The sequence below is a fragment of the Lagenorhynchus albirostris genome, chromosome 16 (assembly GCF_949774975.1).
Source record: "Lagenorhynchus albirostris chromosome 16, mLagAlb1.1, whole genome shotgun sequence".
Classification (NCBI taxonomy): domain Eukaryota; kingdom Metazoa; phylum Chordata; class Mammalia; order Artiodactyla; family Delphinidae; genus Lagenorhynchus; species Lagenorhynchus albirostris.
The window spans coordinates 39,257,244-39,281,263 of NC_083110.1; the positions used below are offsets into that span (position 1 = coordinate 39,257,244).

A 24,020-nucleotide genomic window follows, 5' to 3' on the forward strand; every position below is an offset into this window, starting at 1 on the left:
CCCAAAGCAGCAGGAAGAAACATTATGTAATAAATGATACCAGGGACATTTGACCCCCACTTCACATCATGTATAAAAATACATAGCCGATGAATTAAAAGCCTAAAGTTAAAAATAAAATTATAAAAATATTAGACAAAAAGATGAGAATTTATGTAACACTGGGGTGGGGAGGGCCTTCTTAAGCAAAGCAGGAAACTCAAAAGTTACAAAGAAAAACAATATATATATTAAGAAAGTAAAAAGCTAAAACCTGTGACAAAAGTAACTGAAGACAAATGATACACACTATATATATAACAAAGGGATACAATCTTAATATATAAAGAGCTGCTTTAGATTAATAATAAACCCACAGGAAAATAAAGCACATAAATAGGCAATGCAGAGGCTAAAGCCATCAGTGGTCAGGGGTATGCAGATTAAGACAGCAGCGGCTCTTACTTAAGGATTCCTGGATTGTTAAAAATTTAAAAGATTGATGTTATCAGGTATTAGTGAACGTATGGGTAATAGTATATTTTTACATACTTTTGGTGGGATTGAAAATTACTGTAAAGCTTTGGGAAGGGAATTTGGTCATTCTTTTTTTTTTCTTTAAACATCTTTATTGGAGTATAATTGCTTTACAATGATGTGTTAGTTTCTGCTTTATAACAAAGTGAACCAGCTATACATATACATATATCCCCATATCTCTTCCCTCTTACGTCTCCCTCCCTCTCACCCTCCCTATCCCACCCCTCTAGGTGGTCACAAAGCACTGAGCTGATCTCCCTGTGCTATGCGGCTGCTTCCCACTAGCTATCTATTTTACATTTGGTAGTGTATACATGTCCATGCCACTCTCTCACTTCGTCCCAGCTTACCCTTCCCCCTCCCCATTTCCTCAACTCCATTCTCTACATCTGCGTCTTTATTCCTGTCCTGCCCCTAGGTTCTTCAGAACCATTTTTTATATTTTTTAGGTTCTATATATATATGTTAGCATACAGTATTTGTTTTTCTCTTTCTGACTTACTTCACTCTGTATGACACTCTTTAGGTTCATCCACCTCACTACAAATAACTCAATTTCATTTCTTTCTATGGCTGAGTAATATTCCATTGTATATATGTGCCACATCTTCTTTATCCATTCATCTGTCGATGGACACTTAGGTTGCTTCCATGTGCTATTGTAAATAGAGCTGCAATGAACATTGTGGTACATGACTCTTCTTGAATTATGGTTTTCTCAGGGTATATGCCCAGTAGTGGGATTGCTGGGTCATATGGTAGTTCTATTTTTAGTTTTTTAAGGAACCTCCATACTGTTCTCCATAGTGGCTGTATCAATTTACATTCCCACCAACGGTGCAAGAGGGTTCCCTTTTCTCCACACCCTCTCCAGAATTTATTGTTTGTAGATTTTTTGATGATGGCCATTCTGACTGGTGTGAGGTGATAACTCATTGTAGCTTTGATTTGCATTTCTCTAATGATTAATGACGTTGAGCATTCTTTCATGTGTTTGTTGGCAATCTGTATATCTTCTTTGGAGAAATGTCTATTTAGGTCTTCTGCCCATTTTTGGATTGGGTTGTTTGTTTTTTTGATATTGAGCTGCATAAGCTGCTTGTATATTTTGCAGATTAATCCTTTGTCAGTTGCTTCATTTGCAAATATCTTCTCCCATTCTGAGGGTTGTCTTTTCGTCTTGTTTATGGTTTCCCTTGCTGTGCAAATGCTTTTAAGTTTCATAGGTCCCATTTGTTTTTGTTTTTATTTCCATTTCTCTGGGAGGTGGGCCAAAAAGGATCTTGCTGTGATTTATGTCATACAGTGTCCTGCCTATGCTTTCCTCTAAGAGTTTTATAGTGTCTGGCCTTACGTTTAGGTCTTTAATCCATTTTGAGTTTATTTTTGTGTATAGTGTTAGGGAGTGTTCTAATTTCATTCTTTTACATGTAGCTGCCCAGTTTTCCCAGCACCACTTATTGAAGAGGCTGAATTGTATTGTATACAATTGAAGAATTGTATATCCTTGTCTCCTTTATCAAAGATAAGGTGACCATATGTGTGGGTTTAACTCTGGGCTTTCTATCCTGTTCCATTGATCTATATTTCTGTTTTTGTGCCAGCACCATACTGTCTTGATTATTGTAGCTTTGTAATATAGTCTAAAGTCAGGGAGCCTGATTCCTCCAGCTCCATTTTTCTTTCTCAAGATTGCTTTAGCTATTCAGTGTCTTTTGTGTTTCCATACAAATTGTGAAATTTTTTGTTCTAGTTCTGTGAAAAATGCCTTTGGTAGTTTGATGTGATTGCACTGACTCTGTAGATTGCTTTGGGTAGTATAGGCATTTTCACAATATTGATTCTTCCAATCCAAGAACATTGTATATCTCTCCATTTGTTTGTATCATCTTTAATTTCTTTCATCAGTGTCTTACAATTTTCTGCATACAGGTCTTTTGTCTCCCTAGGTAGGTTTATTCCTACGTATTTTATTCTTTTTGTTGCAACGGTAAATGGGAGTGTTTCCTTAATTTCTCTTTCAGATTTTTCATCATTAGTGTATAGGACTGCAAGAGATTTCAGTGCATTAATTTTGTATCCTGCTACTTTACCAGATTCATTGATTAGCTCCAGTGGTTTTCTGGTAGCATCTTTAGGATCCTCTATGTATAGTATCATGTCATCTGCAAACAGTGACAGTTTTACTTCTTCTTTCCCAATTTGGATTCCTTTTATTTCTTTTTCTTCTCTGATTGCTGTGGCTAAAACTTCCAAAACTCTGTTGAATAACAGTGGTGAGAGTGGGCAACCTTGTCTTGTACCTGATCTTAGTGGAAATGGTTTCAGTTTTTCACCATTGAGAATGATGTTGGCTGTGGGTTTGTCATATATGGCCTTTATTATGTTGAGGAAAGTTCCCTCTATGTCTACTTTCTGGAGTGTTTTTTATCATAAATGGGTGCTGAATTTTGTTGAAAGCTTTTTCTGCATCTATTGAGATGATCATATGGTTTTTCTCCTTCAATTTGTTAATATGGTTTATCACATTGATTGATTTGCGTATATTGAAGAATCCTTGCATTCCTGGGATAAACCCCTCCTGATCTTGGTGTGTGATCCTTTTCATGTGCTGTTGGATTCTGTTTTCTAGTATTTTGTTGAGGATTTTTGCATCTATGTTCATCAGGCACTGAAACCAAATCAATATACAAATGGAAAACAAGCTGAATGTCCATCAATAGGAGAATGGTTGAATAAGTTATGGTACCTTCACATAAAGCAAGAAATATGTGGCAGTTTAAGGACAAGGGAAACAATGAGATACTATTGCACACACATTAGATTGAGAAGGATGCAAATGTCTCAAAGTGCAAAGTGGGTCAGTGATGTAGGGAAACAGCAACTCAGGAACAGCTCTTAGGGTGAAAATTGGCAGAATCCCTTTGGAAAACAGTTGGCAATATTTAGAAAACTTAACACGTGGTCTGCAAACTTTGGTGTCTACTCCTAGGGATGTTCCCTAGAAAAACTCATTCAGGAGAGCACCAAGAGACAAGACATATGTGGAAGCTTATTGTGGTGTGGCTTGCAACAGCCAGAAATTAAAGACCACCCACACGTCCACCAGCAGGGAAGTGGGTGAACACAGTGGTTTACTTACATGGTGGTGCACTACACAGAAGTTAAAATGAATGGATGACACCTATCTGTGTCAACTGGCTGCTCTTTAAAACAGAAGGACCACTGGAAAAAAAGCAAGTCACAGAATGATTAGGTTAAATGATGTAGATTAGATGAAAACACATTCTGCTGCGTGTGTGTGTGTGTGTGTCTGTGTGTGTATGTGTGTGTGTGTGTACCACGCAGGTATATGCAGTCATAGTGAGAGAACATGGATGCTGGGTTATGACCTGTGTGGGATTCTCCATGTCCCTGCCTGGCTGATTGAGTGACGAGAGCCAGCTGGACTTGCCAGCTTTTGACATACTGGAGATTATTCTTAGTTGTTACTTCCAAACTCTAATCTGGAAGCCTGTGAGTTCATATGAAAGAGGAACTATAAGAATATGCAGACGGTGCAAAATTCAGTGTTTCCTGAACGGAAGCAGAGGAGGAGGTCTGAAAAGGACAGATGAGTAGAAGGAGGAAGAAACGATGATTAGATCTAAGAAAGGGGCAGACTATCTCACCAGAAAACCTTCTGCCCCATTCCCTAGACCCTGCCAGAGCCCCGTCTCTGTAAAACCAACACACCACTGAATCTACCTCTCCCTGGGGAAGGGGTGTATCTCAAAGGGTGCTGCATGGAGCAATCGTTCTGCACGATGTTAAAAGTCGTATGTCAAATTCTCTTGGGACACACTGGGTTTTAAAAAAAAAAGAGGGCTTCCCTCGTGGTGCAGTGGTTGAGAGTCCGCCTGCCGACGTAGGGGACACGGGTTTGTGCCCCGGTCCGGGAAGATCCCACATGCCGCGGAGCGGCTAGGCCCGTGAGCCATGGCCGCTGAGCCTGTGCATCCGGAGCCTGTGCTCCGCAACGGGAGAGGCCACAACAGTGAGAGGCCTGTGTACCGCAAAAAAAAAAAAAAAAAAAATTAACCAGGGTCCATTACTCCAGAACTTCTCAGAATCCTCGATGCTTATGTGCATTGTGAACCTCTAGAAGGGGGATGTGATAAACAGTTTCCCAAACTTTTTTTTACCATGGGACCCTCTTCTGGGGAGAAAGTTTTGGGACCAGTTGCTCCAGTGCACACTTTGGAAAATACTGGGTTAAGACAAAATGCCTGTAAGACTGACTTTTAGTCATTAACTGAATTAGTGTGGAACTGATAAGATTTGCTGTCCACTCTCTTAACAGGACACAAACTAGCCTGATTCTCTGGAAGCTGTTTAACTCGCCACAGTCTAGGACTCCCTCCTTCCACAAGGCCAGAAGCACGTGGAGTGCTCACTGTAGGGGCTTTCCCTGGGTGGTTGAAGTGGGGAGGGAAGCTGTGGAAGGGGCATATGAACGCCAGCCCTTTAGGATGGGAATGGGCGGTGCATAGCTCTTGGACAATGCCTTGTGCACTGCACCAACTACAAAAGTCTCAAAACACATCATATGGTGCCTGAGCTGAGAGGCTTACCCACAAATATTCTACAACAAATTGCAAATTCATAGACCCTTAACATTATGCACTGCATTAGCAGATTATTCTTCCATACCTGGCACTAAAAATCATAAAAATTTCATTAAAAATTTTATTTTGGAAAAGAATATATAAATATATGGATGTATGTGTATATATGCACTCACACACTCACATATGCATAAAAATGCACAAGACATCTGTATAAGCAACATCCAGATCGAGAATCAGAACATTGCTAGTAGCCTCCACACCCACTGCCCACTCAACCTCCCCGATCACCTTGATTTTGTGATAATCGGTTCCGGCTATTGTTTATTGTTCCACTGCTATACAACTTTGCCTAAGCAATATAATTTCAAACCTCATGGACTGGCTGGACATGTGTCTGGTTTCTATTCTTTAGCGCTGTGTTAGTGAGGTTTGTTCATGTTGCTGTGGGTACCAACGGTTCACTGCTCTTCCTTGCAGCGTAGAGTTATCACAATTTATTTATTTGTTCTACTTCTGATGGACATTGGGTGGTTTCCATTTTTTTGGCTCTCATAAATAATACTGTTGTGACCATCTGTGTACATGTATCCAGGTGCACCTGCACACCTGGATTTAGATCCAGGAGTAGAATTTCTGAGTCAAAGATTATAATGTAGCTTCAATTTCACCAAATATTGCAAAACTGTGTTCTACAGAGGTTGTTTCAATTTATGTCCCTGTCAGCAGTGTATGAGTCTTCCCATCCCTTCATACCTTCTTTAACACTTGGGTATTGTCAAGTTGTTTCAGTTTTGCCCGTGTGTGTGTGTGTGTGTGTGTGTGTGTGTGTGTGCAGCAGTAGTAGCAGTAGCTCATTGTGATCTTACTTTTGATTCCTCTGATAACAAATGAGGTTGAGCACCTTTTCATAAACTTGCTGCTTATATTTTGTGCAGTGACTGCAGTGTCCATTTTTCTACTGAATTGACAATGCTCTTCTTGTAGATTTGTAAGGGTTCTTGGTACATGATAAATAATAATTCTTATCCATCACTCTGTGAACTTTCTCCTCACTCTCTTTGTGGTGTCTTGTAGTGAACTGAAGTTCCTCACTTTGAGATAGGTGAGTTTATTCTTTTCCTCTATGGTTAGTACATTTTGAGTCTTGTTTGAAAAATCTTTTTTCCTTGAGGTCATGAAGAAGAATCTTCTATAGTTTAAAAGTTTTATAGTTTTGCCTTTAACATTTAAGTCTATTCAACCCAACAATGAGTTTTCTGAATGATATGATGTAGAGTCCAATTTCTTCTCCTTTTTCTCTTCCTCCACTTTTCTCTCTCTGTTCTCTATGGATTCCCAATAGTCCCACACTACTCATTGTCAGAGCCTCTGTAATATATCAAGTATCCATGTGTGTATGGCCCTGTTTCTCATTTTCCATTCTGTTTCATGGAAATGTAAGTTTTTGAAGGAACGGGGGATAGAGCTAAAGATAATTTTGAGACTGAGGCAATCAGCGGCCTCAGTGGGGACTTCTCAACCACTGGACAGCAGTGGGTCCATGAAAGGGGGAAAGAATTAGAAAAGTTAAAAAAATAGAAGATACCACCCAGCTACAGCAAGGATTAGTGAAATAGGTATCTACACACTGATCATGAAAAATGGTTAAAGATTTTTGAAGAGAAATTTGTCTATATATACTAATAACTTCTACTATTTGACTTAGTAATTTCATTTCTGGGTATCCATCCTGAGGAAATACTTAATAATACACACAAAAAGGAAAGATTTTCACATTGTTTATAAGAATAAAAAATTAAAAACCTCCTAAATGTCCAGTCAGGTTGGTGTTTAAGTAAAGTATGGTGCATCTATACAATGAAATATTATATAAAAACTAGAATCATGTTTGTGATGAGATTTTTTAAATATGGGGAAATGATTCTGCTATACTTGTAAGGGAAAAAAAGGGGGCTGTCAAGTCATGTATACAATATAATCCCAAAGAAATAAAAGTGAAAATGGATGGATTACAGGTATTTTTCCTGCTTCTACATTATTCTGCTTCTACATTATTCCCCTTCTCTTGCTTTACTGGATTGAAAAAAAAAACAGAACCTGACATATTACATATTCCTTGTAAGAATTGGAACTATAGAGGAAGATGTGAAAAGTGTAACAGTCATCACTCTCCAAAAGCACCCCCCAACCCCCGCCCCTGCCCAGTTAACCATGCTGACTGTTCCTTCCCTTGGAAGGAGTCTCAAACTCAAATGTCTCCAGGGGCCAAAGTAGGAAATGAAAGAAGCCTTGATATAGATGATAGACTGGTGTTGGACTGGGGAAACCTAGAGAATGAGCCCTGTTTACTCAGAATTCCACAATGACCCATTAAACACATTTATAGGCTGGATAGAGTCCACTGACCACCACTTTCCAGATGTGCACTCTTGCTCATGTATTATTTTTAAAAACAGTTATATTGAGATATAATTTACATACAATAAAATTCATCCCTTAAAAGTATCCAATTATGAGGTTTGTAGCATATTTACAGAGTTGAGCAACCATCACCATAATCTAATTTTGGAATATGTTCACCCCAAAAGAAACTTTGTACCCAGTAATGGTCATTCCCCATGTCCCACCCCCAACTTTCAGCTCTAGGCAACTACTAATCTACTAATGTGTGTCTATAGACTTGCCTCTTCTGGACATTTCATATAAATAGAATCATACACCATGTGGCCTTTTGTATATGACCTTCTCATTTATTATAATGTTTTTGAGGTTCATCTATAGTTTAGCATGTATCCATAGTTCAATGCCAAATAATATTCCATTGCATGGATGTACAGCATTTTATTTATCCATTCATCAATTAACAGAATTTAGGTTGTTTCTACTTTGGGGGTATTATGGATGGTGTTATTATAAATATTTGTGTATAAGTTTTTTTGTGTGTGTAGATATATGATTTCATTAGTTTTGTGTAAGTACCTAGAGGTAGAAGTGCTAAACTGTTTTCCAAAGTGGCTGCTTCATTTTACATTGCACCAGCAATATATGAGGGCTCAAGTTTTTCCACATGCTTCATAGCACTTCTTATTATCTGTCTTTTTAATTCCAACCATCCTAGTGTGTGTGAAGTGGTATCTCATTGTGCTTTCAATTTGCATTTTCTTGATGACTAATGGTTTTGAGCATCTTTGCATGTGCTTATTGGCCATTTATATATTTGCTCTGGAGAAGTGTTTATTCATTCCTCTTTATGGCCAAAATATATTCCATTATATAGATATACCACTGACATTCATCAGTTCATGAACATTTGGGTTGTATTCACCTTTTGGCTATTATGGATAATGCTATAAATATTCATGCACAGGTATATTTGTGTGAACATAAGTTTTCATTTCTCCTGGGTATATGCTTAGGTATGGAATTGCTGGATCATATGGTTACTCTGTGTTTAATAGATTGAGGAACTATCAGACTGTTTTCCAAAGCAGCTGTTACATTTTACATTCCCACCAGCAGTGTATGAGGGTTCTGACTTCTCCACATCCTCACGTTGTTATTGTTTGACTTTCTGATTCTAGCCATCCTCGTGAGTGTGAAGTGGTATCTCACTGTGGTGCTGATCTGCATTTCCATGATGAATAATGATGTCAAGCATCTTTTCATGTACTTATTGGTCATTTGTATATCTTCCTTGTAAAAATATCAATTCAGGTCCTTGCCGATTTTTAAATTGGATTATTTACCTTTTATCATTAAGTTGTAAGGGTTCTTTATGTACTGGATCCGAGTCCCGTATCAGACACATGATTTGCAAATATTTTTTCCCATTCTGTGGGTTGTTCTTTCACTTTCTTGGTGGTGTCCTTGAAGCATAGAAGTTTTAACATTTGATGACATCGACTTATCTGTATTTCTTTTGTTGCTTATGCTTTCATGGTCATATATAAAAATCCTTTGCCAAATTCAGAGTCATGAAGATTTATCCATGTTTTCTTCAAAGTTTTATAGTTTTAGCTCTTACATTTAGGTGTTTGATCCATTTTAACTTAATTTACTTATGTGGTGTGAGGTAAGGGTTCAACTTCATTCTTTTGCACGTGGCTATTCAGTTGTCCCAACACCACTTGTGGAAAAGACTTCTTTCCCCATTGAATGGTCGTGTTGCCTCTGTTGAAAACTAATTGACCGTAAGTGTAAGGGCTTAGTTCTGGGCTCTCAATTCTATTTCATTGATCTATACGTCTATCCTTATGTGAATACTACATTGTCTTGACTATTGCAGTGGTGTAGTACTTGGGATATTGAGAAGTGTGAATCATCCAACTTTGTTTACTTTTTTTTCAAGATTGTTTTGACTACTCTGGGTTCCTTGCATTTCCATATGAATTTTAGAATCAGCTTGTCAATTTCTGCAAAAAAGTCAGCAGGGATTTTGATAGCGATTGTGTTGAATTTGTACATTGCTTTGGGGAGTATTGCCATTTAAACAATGTAAGTCCTTTGGTCCATGAACATGAGATGTCTTTCATCTTATTTAGCTCTTCTTTAATTAATTTCAACAGTATTTTGTAGTTTTCATTGTGTAAGTCTTAAACTTCTTTTGTTAAATTTATTCATAAATATTTTATTCCTTTTGATGCTATTGTAAATGGAACTGTTTTCTTATTTTCATTTTAAATTATTGATTGCTCACAAATAGAAAACAACTGAATTTTGCATATTGGTCTTATATGCTGCAATATTGCTTGTTTTCAGTTCCAATGATTTTTTTGGTGAATTCCTTAGGATTTTCTACACACAAGGCCATGTCCTCTGTGAATAGCAATGGTTTTACTTATTGTTCTCCAATACGGATGTTTTTTCTTCCTTCTTGTCTAATTGCCCTGGCTAGAACCTCCAGTACAATGTTGAGTAGAAGTGGCAAAAGCTGATATACTTATCTTGTTCCTGGATCTTAGGAGGAAGGCATGCAGTCTTTTCCCATTAAGTATGATGTTAACTGTGAACTTTTTGTAGATGCACTTTATCAGGTTGAGGAAGTTCCCTTCAGTTCCTATTTTTTGAGTGTTTTTTAAAATTTTTGTCAAATGCTTTCTTGTGTGTCTATTAAGATGATCATGTATTGTTTTTGACCATGTATTTTTTGTTCTTTCTTCATATGGTATATTACATTAATTGATTTTTGGATGTTAAACCAACCTTGCATACTTGAAATCAATTCCACCTCTTCATATTGTATAATGTCTTTTATGTGCTGCTGGATTTTGTTTGCTGATATTTTGTTGAAAATATTTGTATCTATATTCATAAAAGATATTGATGTGTAGTTTTCTTATGACGTCTGGTTTGGGTATAATACTGGCCTCATACAATGAGTTGAGACAAGTTCTCTCCTTTTCTATTTTTTGGAAGAGTTTATGCAGGGTTGGTATTAATTTTTTAAATGTTTGCCATAAGTCACCAGTGAAGCCATATGGGCCTGGGCTTTCCTTTGTAGGAAGTTTTAAAATTACTTAGTAGGAAGTTTTAAAATTAATTTAAAGTTAGTATTCACTCTCTTTTCTTGTGATCAGTCTATTCATTTGATTTGTTCTTGAGTCAGCTTTGGCAGTTTCTGTCTAAGGCATTTGTCCTTTTCATCTAAGTTATTTAATTGGTTGGTATACAATTGTTCATGCTATTCCCTTTCATTCGTTTTAATTTCTGTGAGGTTGGTATTGATGTTCCCTCTCTTATTTCTAATTTTAATAAATTGAGTCTTCTCTTTTTTCTTAGTCTGTTAGCTAAAGATTTGTCAATTTTCTTATAGATTATGTATCACATTTATAACTGAATTATTATAAGAAGACATAAAAAGTGAAGGGTAATTCTTACAATGGGAGTGGGAGAACATCAAGGTGAATTCAAGCCTTTACTGTCCCATTCCTCCTAAATGCCAATACGGTTGATCCCAAGTTTTTCATAACTCTTTCACCATCTCTGCCTGGAGTGGTGGTAAGGTGGAACTTGGGTATTGAGGAGCACTGAAGGGATCTGGTCCCTTGGTCATCATGTACCAGCAATGATGGGCCATAAACTGTGGGCAGGGTTATGCCCCCGAGATAGAAGACACCATGGCCCCAAGCCATTTGGTCTGATGTCAGAACTCACCGATACTCTTTTTGCCGTGTTTCCAGTTCTTTACGTCTGTGCTGCTTGAGAATGTGAATTTGGTCATCACAGGCCAACTTTGCTGTGAGAAAAGGACATGGGTGAGAAGAGCCTAGGGAAGCACATTAATAACATCCAGTTTTCAGGTTTCCCTCAGACACCCTTCCTGAGCCAAGTGCTTCATGTGTATCGTCTCATTTAAGCCTCGGAACACTCCCTCATTTTATAGCAAAGAAATGGGGGCGTGGGGAGGTTGAATAGATTTGCCCTTGAACTTTACCCAAGGTCACAACCTAATTAGTGGATTTTCAACACAAGACTCAAATCCCATGCTGTTAGCTAACTCTCTTTATAAAAGACAAATCCAGTTCCTCCTCCTCCTGTCTGCTCACTCAGCAAGCCTGGGGGCTCTGAACCTCGGGGTTCTGAGAATCACATCCAGATACATAAGCCAGGCTTGGTTCTCATCGTGAATTACAGGAAGGCAGACCAATGATTCTCTGGCAGGCAGTGTGCCCATCTCTGGCCTGCCTGTGGATTTCCACCTGGGGGCTCCCAGGACACTGCCTTTGCCAAGAATCGTGGGGCCCCTGGTGCAGAGCTGCTCTTCCACTTCAGAGGAAAGGCATTCCGTGATCTTTGGTGGATCTCTTCAAACCACTTCAGGGCAGTTCATTCCTGCATTTCTCACGCAGAGCAGAAATGGCCACTGCGGGTTTCCATGTTGCCTGAGAGAATAGCAGGGACTCATGGCTCTTGTGTTTCTAAGTCCAGTTGGTTGCTTCCTGGAGAAATGTGTGACTTAAGATTCAATACACAGATGCTGACACTGTCCAGTTTCCTGTGGTGGCTACACAGAGGAATGAGAATGGAGCTCATTCTAAAACAGCCTGTCATGTCCTAGAGTGTGGGCTTTAGAAGAGATGTTCTTGGGTTTGGGTTTGGACTAGGGCTGTGTCACTTACAGCTGTGTGACCTTGAGCAAGCTGCCTTAGCTTCTTCCCATGTAAAATGGAGATAATAATGCCTATTTCTAGGGCCATGGTGAGGATTTAGTGAGAGACTGCAGCAAATCACTCCATACAGTGCTTAGGACCAGTAAGTGCCTAGTAAATGGGAACCATGGTTATCACTGTTGTCCTTATAATTATCATGGACCTGAGCGTCCTCTTCCTCCCTCTAAGCCAGACTTCAAAGGTGTCTCATCTTTCATTTCAGCAGTGGGCAGGTGGCTAAGGGCACGGTTGGTCACACTTCTCAGGGCCTTTAGAGCAGGAGAGGTCAGATCGAGATTACCCTTTATACTATTATTTAGGGTAAAATCAGTGAACACAGTCAACGGAACCCCGACTGGCAGGATTCCAGAGCATCTCCTGGAAAGGGGGCCTCTGCAGTGAAGAGCTTCTCCAGCTCTCTGTGGTGAAGAGCCGGCTTTTTAAAACTTCCATTCCATCACAGACTGACATTTTTGTAAATAAGTGGGGAGGCTCTAGGCCATTGAAGGCAAGGTGAGTATTAAATGTAACAACAGCTGTCACTGGCACATTCGTCATCTCTTATCCACCCTTAAAGAACCTGCTTATTTCTCAGGCACCTTGCTCTGAGGAGCTGTATCTCTTTAGCTTTACTGTATGAGTAAGTCGGAGAACGTGTAAAATTGCAACCTACCAAGTTTCAAATTGCATATAGCATCCTTCTTCCTGGCCCCCTGACTAACAGAACTTCTGGGAACAAGGCAGGTGACAAAGCCTGGACTGACTACAGCAGAGTTCAGGGGGACAGATTCCAAAAGACTGATATGAGTCTTTCACATAGATGCTTGGAATCCCTGGGACCACAGTGACCCACTGATCTTCCTCTTTGGGCCCCAGTTCCAAGCCTGGGACTGGAGCTGCCTCAGGCAGAGGTGCAAGGGGCCAGAGAGCTCTGTGAGGCTCAGAACTGTTGGGTGCTGGTCTGCAATGAGGTGAGAACAGAGGTTGAGTGTACAGGTTTACAAACTTAGAGTAACTTGCTAAAATACTTCTGACTGTTGCATCTGATAATAAAAACAGGGCTTGTATTTTGAATGGCTTTGGTTTGTTTTTTATTTCATTTTTCTAGTAGTTAGTTTTTATTGTATTTTACAAAAATGTCAGTCACCACAGAGAGAGCCCTCTGACTTCTATGGTCACCCCAAGTGCAGTGGTGAAATATTAGATTCCAGAGGTTTCTATGTGGTGAGTGATTGAATCGCTTGTGGGCTGGGCCCCCCCACTTCCAGGTTGCCCAAAGGGTTGGTTGTTGTGCCATGTGGTGGACCAAAGATGGCCACAAATTCTTTGACATTCCTTTCATTGAGAGGAGGTCTATGTTCCCCTTGAGTCTGGGTGGGCTCTGTGACTGCTTGGACCAATAGAACGTGGTAGAAGTTACACTGGGCCAGTTTCCAGGGCCAGGCTTGAAGAAACTGACAGCTTCCACTTTCTGTCTCTTGCTTTTGGAAGCCAGCCACCACAAAAAGAAGTGCAACTACCCTGAGACCACCAAGCTGTGAGAAGCCCAGGCTCTACGGGGAAGCCTTAAAAATGAGATGCCACGTGGAGAGGGAGAGACCACGGAGCCCTGAAGCACACGAGAGGAGAACCATCTTAGAAGCGAATCCTCCAGCCCTTCCCCTCTCAGCGGATGCCCCATGGCTCACAGAGGGACCACCCAGCTGAGCCTTTCCCAAATTCCTGACCCCTAAGATCATGAGCAAAATGAAATGGCTGTTTAAAGCCACTAAGACTGCTACCCAGCAACTGATAAGTGGAACATACTGGGTGGCTCCCATGTGCCCCTCCAGATCCACCCTTCACCTGTCCTGTCCCTGAATGTCCCTGATCAATGCATCAGTGGGCTTCACGTTTGGTTCAGCCACTGGAAACCCTGACCAGAGACTGGAGGGTACGGGACAGTGAGGAGAGGACACTTCTTCCCCAGCCTCTCTCTGTAGGGTCTCCCCAGGCTGTCTGCATCTCTGCTGAGGACCAGAGCTCCTCCCAAGGCAGCTCTGGCTCCAGGACACTTCCCTTTTGGGTTATTCTCACATTCTTTCCCTTCCCCGACCGCACCAGGACTAGGAGTTCTAATGGCCCTGCACGCTGGCCTACACCTTCTAAATATCCCAACTGGACAGTGCCATATGCTTTTTTGTTGGAAAGAGATTCGGGGTCCGTGGGAAGAAGGACTACACATCCGAGACCGTGGGTAGGAGGGGGGCAGGAGGGAGATGTGGAGCTCGTGTTTCTACAGTCCTGGTAAATGAGAAGTGCCCTGTCTGCAGCCTTTCCCATGCTGGCCACCGTAAGACACAGTAACTTTTGTGATCTTCCCTGCCATGAAGACAGGGGATAAAAATCCTTCCTGCCCCAATCATTTAGTTCAGAAATAATCTTGGAATTTTGTTTCTTTTTTTTTTTTTGAATTTTGTTTCTTAAGTTAAATTCCATGTCAGAAGCAATGGGATGTGGCCTGGTAGTTTTAAGAACACCAGGTAGAGAAGACCTTTTCCTCCTGTGTCTTGGTTTTCTTAGCTAAAATAGAGAGGGTACTAATCATTCTCATCTTACCTATGCTGCCAAAGTTCTGTGAAGAGCAAATGAACTAGTGATAGGAAATGTGTTGTCAGCTAGGAGGTGTTAATCTGTGGCACTGGAAGCAGCAGCTGTCCCCCTCCTCATTATTCTAGTGGATGCACTAGATCATTTCAGGTTTCGAGAGTGAGCACGCTGAAGGGTCATGACTAAAGTAAGGCAGGATTTTGCCAAGGCATGGATTTGACTCACACACGCTAAGAGGCTGGTGAGCAAGGGGGGCGTCATTCGGAGGGAAAGAGGCCTTAGCTGACCCCCGCCATCTGCTCCTCTCTCCTCCTCCTCCAGCCAGGCCAGCTGCGTGTCTCTTACCAAGAATGGCCTCCCGAGGAAGTACCAGATTGGGGTTTGCACATTTGAGGGTCTTGCTTAAGAGGGTATATTTTAGGTTCTTTTCTCTTTCAGCAAAAAGTGGGACTTCATGTTTAATGACCGGTGACCGTCGAACACCAGGCCTGCCCACAGTTCCTCTGAGCTGGCACTCAGGCACTCCTGGTCAACCCCTTCCTTGTCCTGGCCTGCATGGGGTCCCTGGAGCCCAAGCCCTACTGTGACCTCACAGAGAGGAGAGATGAGAACTCAGCTGAAGAACTGCCCATCCAGGGGCACGTCCCAGGGGTATGCGTTACTAGGGACCCCAGTTACCCTCTGGCAAAAAGGGGGTCATAATCTTCTCCTGGAGGATTTTATAGCAGAGAGGGGACATGGCTGGATGGAGCCTGGGGCCTGTCACTTCCCCCTCTGAACCTGGGGCTTGTTAGTACCTGGAGGAAGGTCACACCTCCTACAGGTGCATCGAGGCACGAAGCAGGTGCTCAACCACGGAGAGCATGGTTATTATTCCCATGGATACAGTTCTTCGAGGAAGGAGGGCCTGCAAACTCTCTCATTCCCCGGAAGCCCAGGGAGTGGAAGGGGACTGAGCCGCTCACCTCGTCCATCTCTCAGGACGATTTCGCTCTCGCCTGAGATCCAGCGGTAGCAGGGGAACTCAATGTAATCCCCGCAGGGCGTCTTCAGCGTGACGTACTTCAGGTACCAGTCGTCATGGAGCCAGTACTTGCGCTTCTCGATTCTGATCAGCTGGATGTCGCCCAGTTCGTCATCAACTACAACATTGTAAGAATCAACCTGAGAAGGAGAAAAGCCAAGTCAGACCATCTGGGAGCTCCTGAGCCTTTGAATCACCCTCAATCCATGTAGCTGAGATGTCTGCCAAATGCCTGTCCTTGGCACGGCTCTGCTGCACCCTGGGTGACAGAGGTGCCCAATTCCCCAGCTCTACCCTTAGGAGATGTAAGTCTAGCGAGCAAGGGATGGCGCTGCTCAGAGAGAGCCATTCTGCTGTCTGCGCACAGCCCAGTGCCAGGCCAGGCTCGGTGAGGGCCTCTGCAGCTGCCCCCACTCACAACAAGGGCAGCAAGGCTGCTGGCCCTGCTACCTTACAGGGCTAGATGGACAAACTGGCCCTCGCACACAAGGGCGGCCCTTTACAGCTTGCAAAGGGCTTGCTGACGTTGCTATAGATCCCACAACAACTTTGGGAGGGGTGGGGAGTTATGACCTGTGTCTCAGATGAAGACAGTGAGGTTCAGTAAGCCCCACTTCTACTACTAATTGGCAGAGCTGGAATTCCAATCCAGGTCTTTCCATCTCTCTCTCATTCTCAGTGGGGCAAATAACTGAGTGCAAACGGGGAGGCTCAGATAAAAGTGAAGTCACACAGTTCAAGCTGTCCTGGGGCCTCTGCAGTTCACTGAGCCACAGTGATGCCAAGAGAATCAGATAAGCAGTTTCCACTCTATCCAAGGCACAGTGGTGGACTGAGGCTGGCCTTGCTACCTCAGGCCACGTGCAGCACTGCTCCCCGGGCTGCTGCCAGGCTCCTGACCCCAGGAGGCGGCTGGCACAGTGGCAGTGCAGGGCAGCCGCTCCATGGCTGCTGCATGATCTGCGGATGGCAGATGGGAAGGAAGGATGGGGGCTCAAGCTTTGCATCGGGCGTTCCAAAGACCAGTATGTTTGGGGAGCCCCAGACTCAATGCCCTCTGAGGCACTTTCTAAGCCAGATTTCACCCATCTTTGAACTTTCTCCTCGGTGGCAGGCTTAGAGTTCTCAGTGTGATGGTGAAGTAAGTGGAAGGGAAGGGTGTTCATCTCGCACATGACCCCATGCATCCCCATTTCCATCCTTCTCCCTCCAAATGCCACTGGGAGGACTTCTTAAAGGGAGTGGGAAGTTGAACATTTTCAGCAAAGCCCTTGGCTCTGAGCACAGTGAGCAGCTCGCATGTCCTGGCTGCCTCAGATGCCAGATGCTTGTGGTCAGAAAGGGAAGTCTCTTCCTAGTGCCCGGTGGTCTGGGCCTGGGTCCTCAGTTAGAAACACTTTCTGGGGACAGAGGAGCCAGCCTGTGGGCTGGGTCCCTAACAGGTGTACCAGCACATCTGTCCTGCCCAACCTGCAGGTCAAAGAACCCTCCCGCCCCACAGCATGGCCCCTGGCATACCAGGGGCCACAGGTGAGGTCACAGAGAGCATTGCCCCCCAGGGCCCGTGGGACCTCAGGCAGAGGGGCCTGTCTGTACCACAGGGCGCCGATCCGTGGGGAGAAGGCGGTAGGCCCCGGATAGAGTTGGGAGAGGAGTCCCAGTGAGGGGCTGGATGACCTAAGGAGCTGGGAGGAGGGAGAGGAAAGGAAGGACACAGCTCTTGTTGGGTGGCTTCCCAGGGGTGGGGAGAGAAGGGAGGCCCCTGAGCTGAGGCATCAGTGGGCCAGGGCAGGAAGGTTTTGATGGAGCAAGGGGCCCAGCGTCCACCTGGAGAAGCAGAGTGGGGACTGGTGGCTTAAGACCGGACGTTTGCAGGGCCCACCCCATTCGAAGTCCCACCTGCCACGAGTATCTGCAGAGAACCGTGGCCCTCTTGCGGGGTCAAGACAGAGATTCCCACCGAGGACTGGAGGGAGGGCAGTGAGGGGCAGAGGGCGAGGTGAGCCTGAGTGTCAGGGCAGCTCAGAAAGCCTCAGGGGCCTTGAGTTCACATCCCAGCTCCAAAGTAACTGACCATGGGCCAGGGCACACTGTTACACTCTCTGAGGCTATGTTTCTTCATCTATGAAGGGGAGATCACGCTTAGCTTGCAGGACCATTGAGAAATCCAAATGACATGATGCCTGAGTGGGCTCCTTTCTCCAGAGGCACAGGCCACCAGCTGCTGTGTGTATCAGAACCACCTGGTCCTCCCTCCTTGACTCCTGGGGCGTCAGCAAGTCCCACACTGCCTGCGAGCAGCTCTGAGCTAGCATGGGCCCCTGCGCTGAGGTCCATGCTTGACTACATGTGCCACGTTGAGTAGCCAGAAGTAGAGACGGGAGGAAGACATTGAGCCCATGAGCAGAAACAACTTGGCTCAAAACCTGAAGGGAATTCCCGTGAGGATGGAGAAGGGGTCTTGAGGCCGAGTGAGAACCGGAGGCATTTTTGTTGCTGGCAGTGCAGGCCGAGCAAAGGGAAATCAGCGTGGGTTGAGGCCTGGGCCTGGGCTCGGGTTGGCTGCTCCAAGGGAAGTGGCTTTCCTGTGGCTCCGAGGGGCTACAGGAGGCTGCAGGCGTCTGGGAGGCTGAGGCGAAGGGGGAGAGGATGGCCATCTAAAATAACAGGCGCCATAAGCATCTGAGGTGGGCGACTCTCATGGCAGGGAGGAGCCTTGGATCACAAAGGGAAGGGAGATGGGGCCCAGGGAGTCTCTCCAGGGCGATTCTCAGAGGGAGGGCCAGATGTCCAACTGAGGGTGGGGACTGATAAGGAAGAGACGGAGTAGCTTCTCTGAGAGAAGGGAGAGCAGGGTCACCCTGGGCACACCTATGGTGCAGTCACAGGAGAATGGGCCCTCCAGGTCACCCTTTCCCAATGACCCACAGGCACCTGGCAGAGGGCCCTGGAGTTTCACCCGGATGAAATCACTGGACAGACCTACAGGGACTCAGTAGGCCATCTGACAGGGTCTTGCAATGCGAGAGGACTGCCAGTCTGGCTTGTCTCTGGCTGGCCGTGGCTTCAGGCCCGGTGCTACAGGAGGTGAACCAGGGCCCGAGTTCAGTCCCACCTAACTCAGGCAGTCTCAGGGACAAAGTCCAGTGACACTGACACTGGCATCCAAGGGCGCCACTGCTGGAGAGTCACAGGGGATAGAGAGGGGCCTCCAGGAAGATCTCAGGGTCCTGTGTGTCAAACAGCCAAGTCAGGTCTTTGGAAGATACAAAGAGCTACAGGGTGTGACAACCTTCCTTCCTCCTCTCCCTGGGCCAGTATGCTGGGTGGATACTGTGTTTGTTGACTAATTTGCCTTGACACGTTAATATCACATGTCCATTCTGAACAGGATACAGTATCAACAATGGATGGCACGGAGCATAACAGGCCCTCAAAAAATACAGGACATGTGCATGGCCGAGGGGATGATTATCTCATTTTACAGTTGGAAACTGAGGCTCAGAGAGGTCAGGCAGCTACCATGCTAGTGAGTAACTGGTGGCCCCACGATTGGAACCCACACCTGTGTGATGGCCTAACCTGGGTTCCTCTCACTGTTTCCCATGGCCACATTGTGGGAAAAGCCTTGGCCTGGGAGCCAGGTGACCCGGCTTTGAGCCCTGGTTCAAGCCCTCCATGGAGTATGAAGGGGCAATGTGGGGTGGGGTGGAGGACAAGGAAAAGCTTCCTACAAGGTGGCATTTGAGGCAGCTCTTGGGAGTTGGTAAGATTTCAGAGGTGAGTTGAGTGGAGAAGAAGGGGAACGGGTAGGGCATTCTGAATGTAGAGAAAGGAGGTGGGGAATTCGCATGTGAGAGGAGGAGGCTGGAGCATGGAGTTCTCGGGGCAGAGGTGGTGGGTGCAGTGGTCAGACACTGGAAAGAGACATGGAGCCTGGGAAACGTGATATTCACCAGTCCTTCCTCAGAATGGCCAGTTTGCTGATTTCACCGGTTGCTCTCAATCCTCTATTGGATACACAACTTTAAGGCTTTTGAATATTTCAGCAAATTGTTAGCTGGCCAGTTTTTTGCTTGATCTTTTTTTTTTTAATTAATTAATTTATTTATTTTTGGCTGAGTTGGGTCTTCATTGCTCCGCACGGGCTTTCTCTAGTTGTGGCGAGCAGGGGCTACTCTTCGTTGTGGCGTGCGGGCTTCTCATTGTGGTGGCTTCTCTTGTTGCAGAGCAAGGGCTCTAGGTGCATAGGCTTCAGGAGTTGTGGCATGTGGGCTCAGGAGTTGTAGCGCACGGGCTTAGCCGCTCCGCGGCATGTGGGATCTTCCCGGACCAGGGCTCGAACCCATGTCCCCTGCATTGGCAGGTGGATTCTTAACCACTGCACCACCAGGGAAATCCTGCTTGATCTTTATATCAGCATTTAAAGAAAGGTTTCATTTGTTTCTGCCCCAGATCCCTGCTAGAGCAAGGACAGAGAAGAGTCATGATGTGGTCCAGCCTGGACTGCCTGTCCTGGAGGGGGCTAGTGAGGGGCTGGTGGGTGGTGGGAGGGGGCTGTGGAGTAGAGACAGAGGGAGATGATTAAGGGGTGGACAAGGGAGAGGCTGGGGCAGAGAGAGGGAGAAAAGGGGCAGTGGTTAGGGGGCTGAGGGAGCAAAGAATGGGGGAGCTGGGGGAATCTAGGAGACAGCAGAAGGGAGAAATTGGAGCAGTAAACAAGAGAGAAACGAGGGACATGGGGAATTGTGGGGAATAGGGAGCAGAGGAAGGAAGAGAAGGAGGAAGAAGAGGCAGAATGTAGGGAAGAGATGGGACAGAGAGGGAAGGTGGGGGATAGAGAGATTGAGGGTCAGAAGGAAATATTTACTCTTCAGTACTATATTATCGTTTCTGAGAAGGCGGTATTCTAGAATACATTCTTCATGAATATATTGTAAGAATATTCACGGAAAATATTTAAGAAGTATAGTTGTAAGACTCGTTCACACGTACTGAGTACATTCAAGGGTGATATACTAAGCATCACCCTACTGCCTTTCGCTTTCCTAAAAGTGCTGCCAGGGAATGAAAAAGGGTCAGGTAAGATTTCCCAGAAATCTTCGGATCTGTGAAAGTTATCCCATCAGGACTTGAATTACTTTAAATCGACAGAGCCAAAGAAACAAATCAATTTGCTAAATTTGGGCTACGTCTCTGGGCTATGTGGGTCCACCGCCTGGGCTTTCCCAGCAGATGGCGTGACGCTTGACAGGACAATCTCACCTGCGAAGGACCCCAATTCCCAATCCTGTCCTGAATCACTTGGCAGAACTCTGATGAGAATAACCAGGGATTTGTGACTCAATTTATTGAGAAAAAAATCAGTCCCATCCATTTATAGGACTGAATTTTGCATGGGAGAATGCGGTATTGACCTGCCAATGAGCTGGAAATGACTGAATTGGTTGCCCAGAAAAAGTCTTTATTGTTGTTACTGTAACTGTTATTATCTATAATGATTGTAACACTTTTCGGGTAAAATGGGTTAGCCTTATCTTCTCTGCAAGTATTTCCTCTAAGATTTCTCCTTCACCTTTACCCAAATGGGACGGATTGTCCTTAAGAGACATTGGCTGGAGATTGAGGAAGTAGATCTGGGCTGTGCAAGACCAAGTGTGGAGTAACTTTGCATAAGCAGAAGCTTTCTTAAAAGATGATTTTTTTCAAAGAGCCTTTGGAGCCAGCGATTCCCCTGCAGTGCCCCTCCTGACCTGCCCCCTCTCACCACAATGGAAATGTGACATGCAAATCCCTCCTGAAATTTGCTGCTGGGACTCTCACTGAAGTGTTTAATCATAATGTCATTTGAATGAATTCTCAGGGTGGGGAAATAATGAACAGAGGGATGCTTTCACCCCTCTTCTAACGACCCTTTTATGGTCACACCCCCGTACCTCCCCTCTGAGAAGCCACACCCAGCTGCTTATGCTGCACACTGATGTGTGTCGTATGTGGAGGAGAACGGACCCACTGTGGACTACTTATAAAGGCAGAGAAGTCTGTAACCTGTTCTCCTCCCATAAGTGTTGGGGGAATCCATGAAATAATGGAAATAATTCTGACGGTGCTTCAGAATGGCCGAGGGTGTCATTATCCCAAATGGATGACCCATTAGCCCTCCTGCACCACCATCCTCTGGGCCAGTTCCCTGGTTGGGGAAACCAAACAATAGGAGGTAGTTCTTATACTCAACACCTAACTCTTCTAGAAGGGTACTCTAGCCACATTAATATGACGAACTTGGCTAAGTGTCAGATGGGCTTATAGCGAGGTTCTGAGGCTCCTGGGTAGGAATCAAGCTCACTTTGAGTTTGGAATCTGGAAAAGGAGTGGGCTATTATTTGCTTACTTTAGGCTCTGCAGACCTAAAACACGCTTCATGAATATTATCCAAGAAGTATTTGGTTGAACCATATGAAATTGCCAGTTTTGTCAAAAATAGTCAACTATGAGCAATTCCTTATGGTTCAACCAAATAATGAAGAGATAAAAAAGACAGCTTTGTGAAATCTAAGTCTTTTTGGTCCAGTTCAGAAGCTGGGGGTGGCAGAAGGGAACAGATATTTCCTGGGCACCTGTAGTGTGTTGGAGCTGTCACAAGAGCCACTTCATGAGCACTTAAGTAATGAGCACTTAATAAGCCCAGTGGACTGGGCACATCACACCAAACACTTGGTGAAGATCGCCACCTGCTGTGCTGCTCACAGAGAAAGCTACAGGCTGGAATTCACGCCAGGTCAGCATGGGGAGCCCACTTCTGAATGAATCCTCACACAGCACCTGGCACCACAGACTAGACGTGCAGTCAACACGGGCTCCCTTTGCTCCCTGAACTCTCAGGCTCCAGGGTCTCTGGTGAGGAGGGGAGAGGGGAAGCCCTCCTCCCTCTTGCTCTTCTGAGCCCTCACACTCAGGGTGGGAGTGTTCCCTGGTGTACACTCTGCTGGGAGCCAGCGACGACCTCCAGGTTTGCAAAAGGCTTCTCCTGGCCTGGGTCTCTCGTTCTTTCCCTCTGCATTCCTCTGGGGACCTCTCCTGAGAATGTGAGCTGCCCAGGTGTGGAGACATAAGCTAGTGCCACTCTGGGCCACCGGCTCGAACTCCTAGACCAGCCTGAAGCCAACCCTTGTACTTTACATTTGGGGAAACTGAGGCCCAGAGAGGGGGCAGAGTGAGCTAGTGGTCAGGGCCGGATGGAACTCAGGCCTCTGGACCCCCAGCCCTGCGCGTTCTCCCCACAGCCGAGGTGCCATCTGTGGAGTCCTAGGAAGTGGGGCCCAAGTAATGGGGGTCACAGCGCTTGCCCAGTTAAGTGGCCTCTCAGAGCCCCTCGCCCCCGAACTTGGGTCCCAGCCGCCCCGACGTCCGCACCCTGTCCCGGCCACCCCAGCCCGTCAGGGCCGGGCGTCCTCACCGCGCCGCGCTCAAAGTCGTTGTAGAAGGGCTTGTCCAGCAAGTGCTTCTCGCTGCAGCCCGCGGAGCCCACGAGGCTGAGGTAGATGTAGTCGTCGGTGCCCGCGAACCACTGGCTGCCGGTGGCCACGGTGACGGTGTAGGAGGGCATGGTGGCGCGCAGCGAGGACCGCGGGGCGCGGGCGCAGCGAGCACTGAGAGCCTTCGCGCGCCGGTACGCTGGTCTACGCCCCCCGCCCACCCCGCGCGGTAGCTTCCTGCCTCTGAGCGTCCGGGGCCCCTGCCGCCCCCCTCCGCCTCCTGCCCGCCCTGCCCCCGGCCCCGCCCTCCCGGAGCTCTGACCTCGCCGGACCCGCCTCGGACTCGGTAAGCGCGCCCGTTCCTGCACCTCACCTCCTCCACTTGGCCTCTGTTTTGGCAGTCAGGGGACTGGGGCCACCTCAGCTGCTATCCCCTCCTCCCTCCCTCTATTCATTCTCTCACTCAGTTTCTCTTCACCCTTCCCTCCTGCCTCGGCTTCCCTCACTGCCAGGCCCTTGTGAGGCATTAGGGTTGGACTCCAGGGATGCCTGGAAAACCAGACACAGTTCCTGCTCTCACCAAGTCCCCAGGGTTAGAGGGAGGCCGCGCGACTGGGGCACTTAGCCATGCTGTGATTACTGAGAGCAGGGGTGC

At 45.5% G+C, this 24,020-nt stretch overlaps 1 protein-coding gene across 1 annotated transcript in view; it reads right to left on the reverse strand.

Annotated features, from left to right (window-relative positions):
- The window catches only part of ALOX5 (arachidonate 5-lipoxygenase), a 54,532-nt gene extending 31,036 nt beyond the window's left edge, over positions 1 to 23,496 (reverse strand). Inside the window, exons 1-3 of the mRNA XM_060125838.1 lie at positions 23,347 to 23,496; positions 15,832 to 16,030; positions 11,283 to 11,364 (exon numbers count right to left, since the gene is read on the reverse strand). Coding sequence (XP_059981821.1) covers positions 11,283 to 11,364; positions 15,832 to 16,030; positions 23,347 to 23,496 — 431 coding nt within the window. The remainder of the gene's footprint in view (positions 1 to 11,282; positions 11,365 to 15,831; positions 16,031 to 23,346) is intronic.
- Between the last annotated feature and the right edge of the window lie 524 nt (positions 23,497 to 24,020).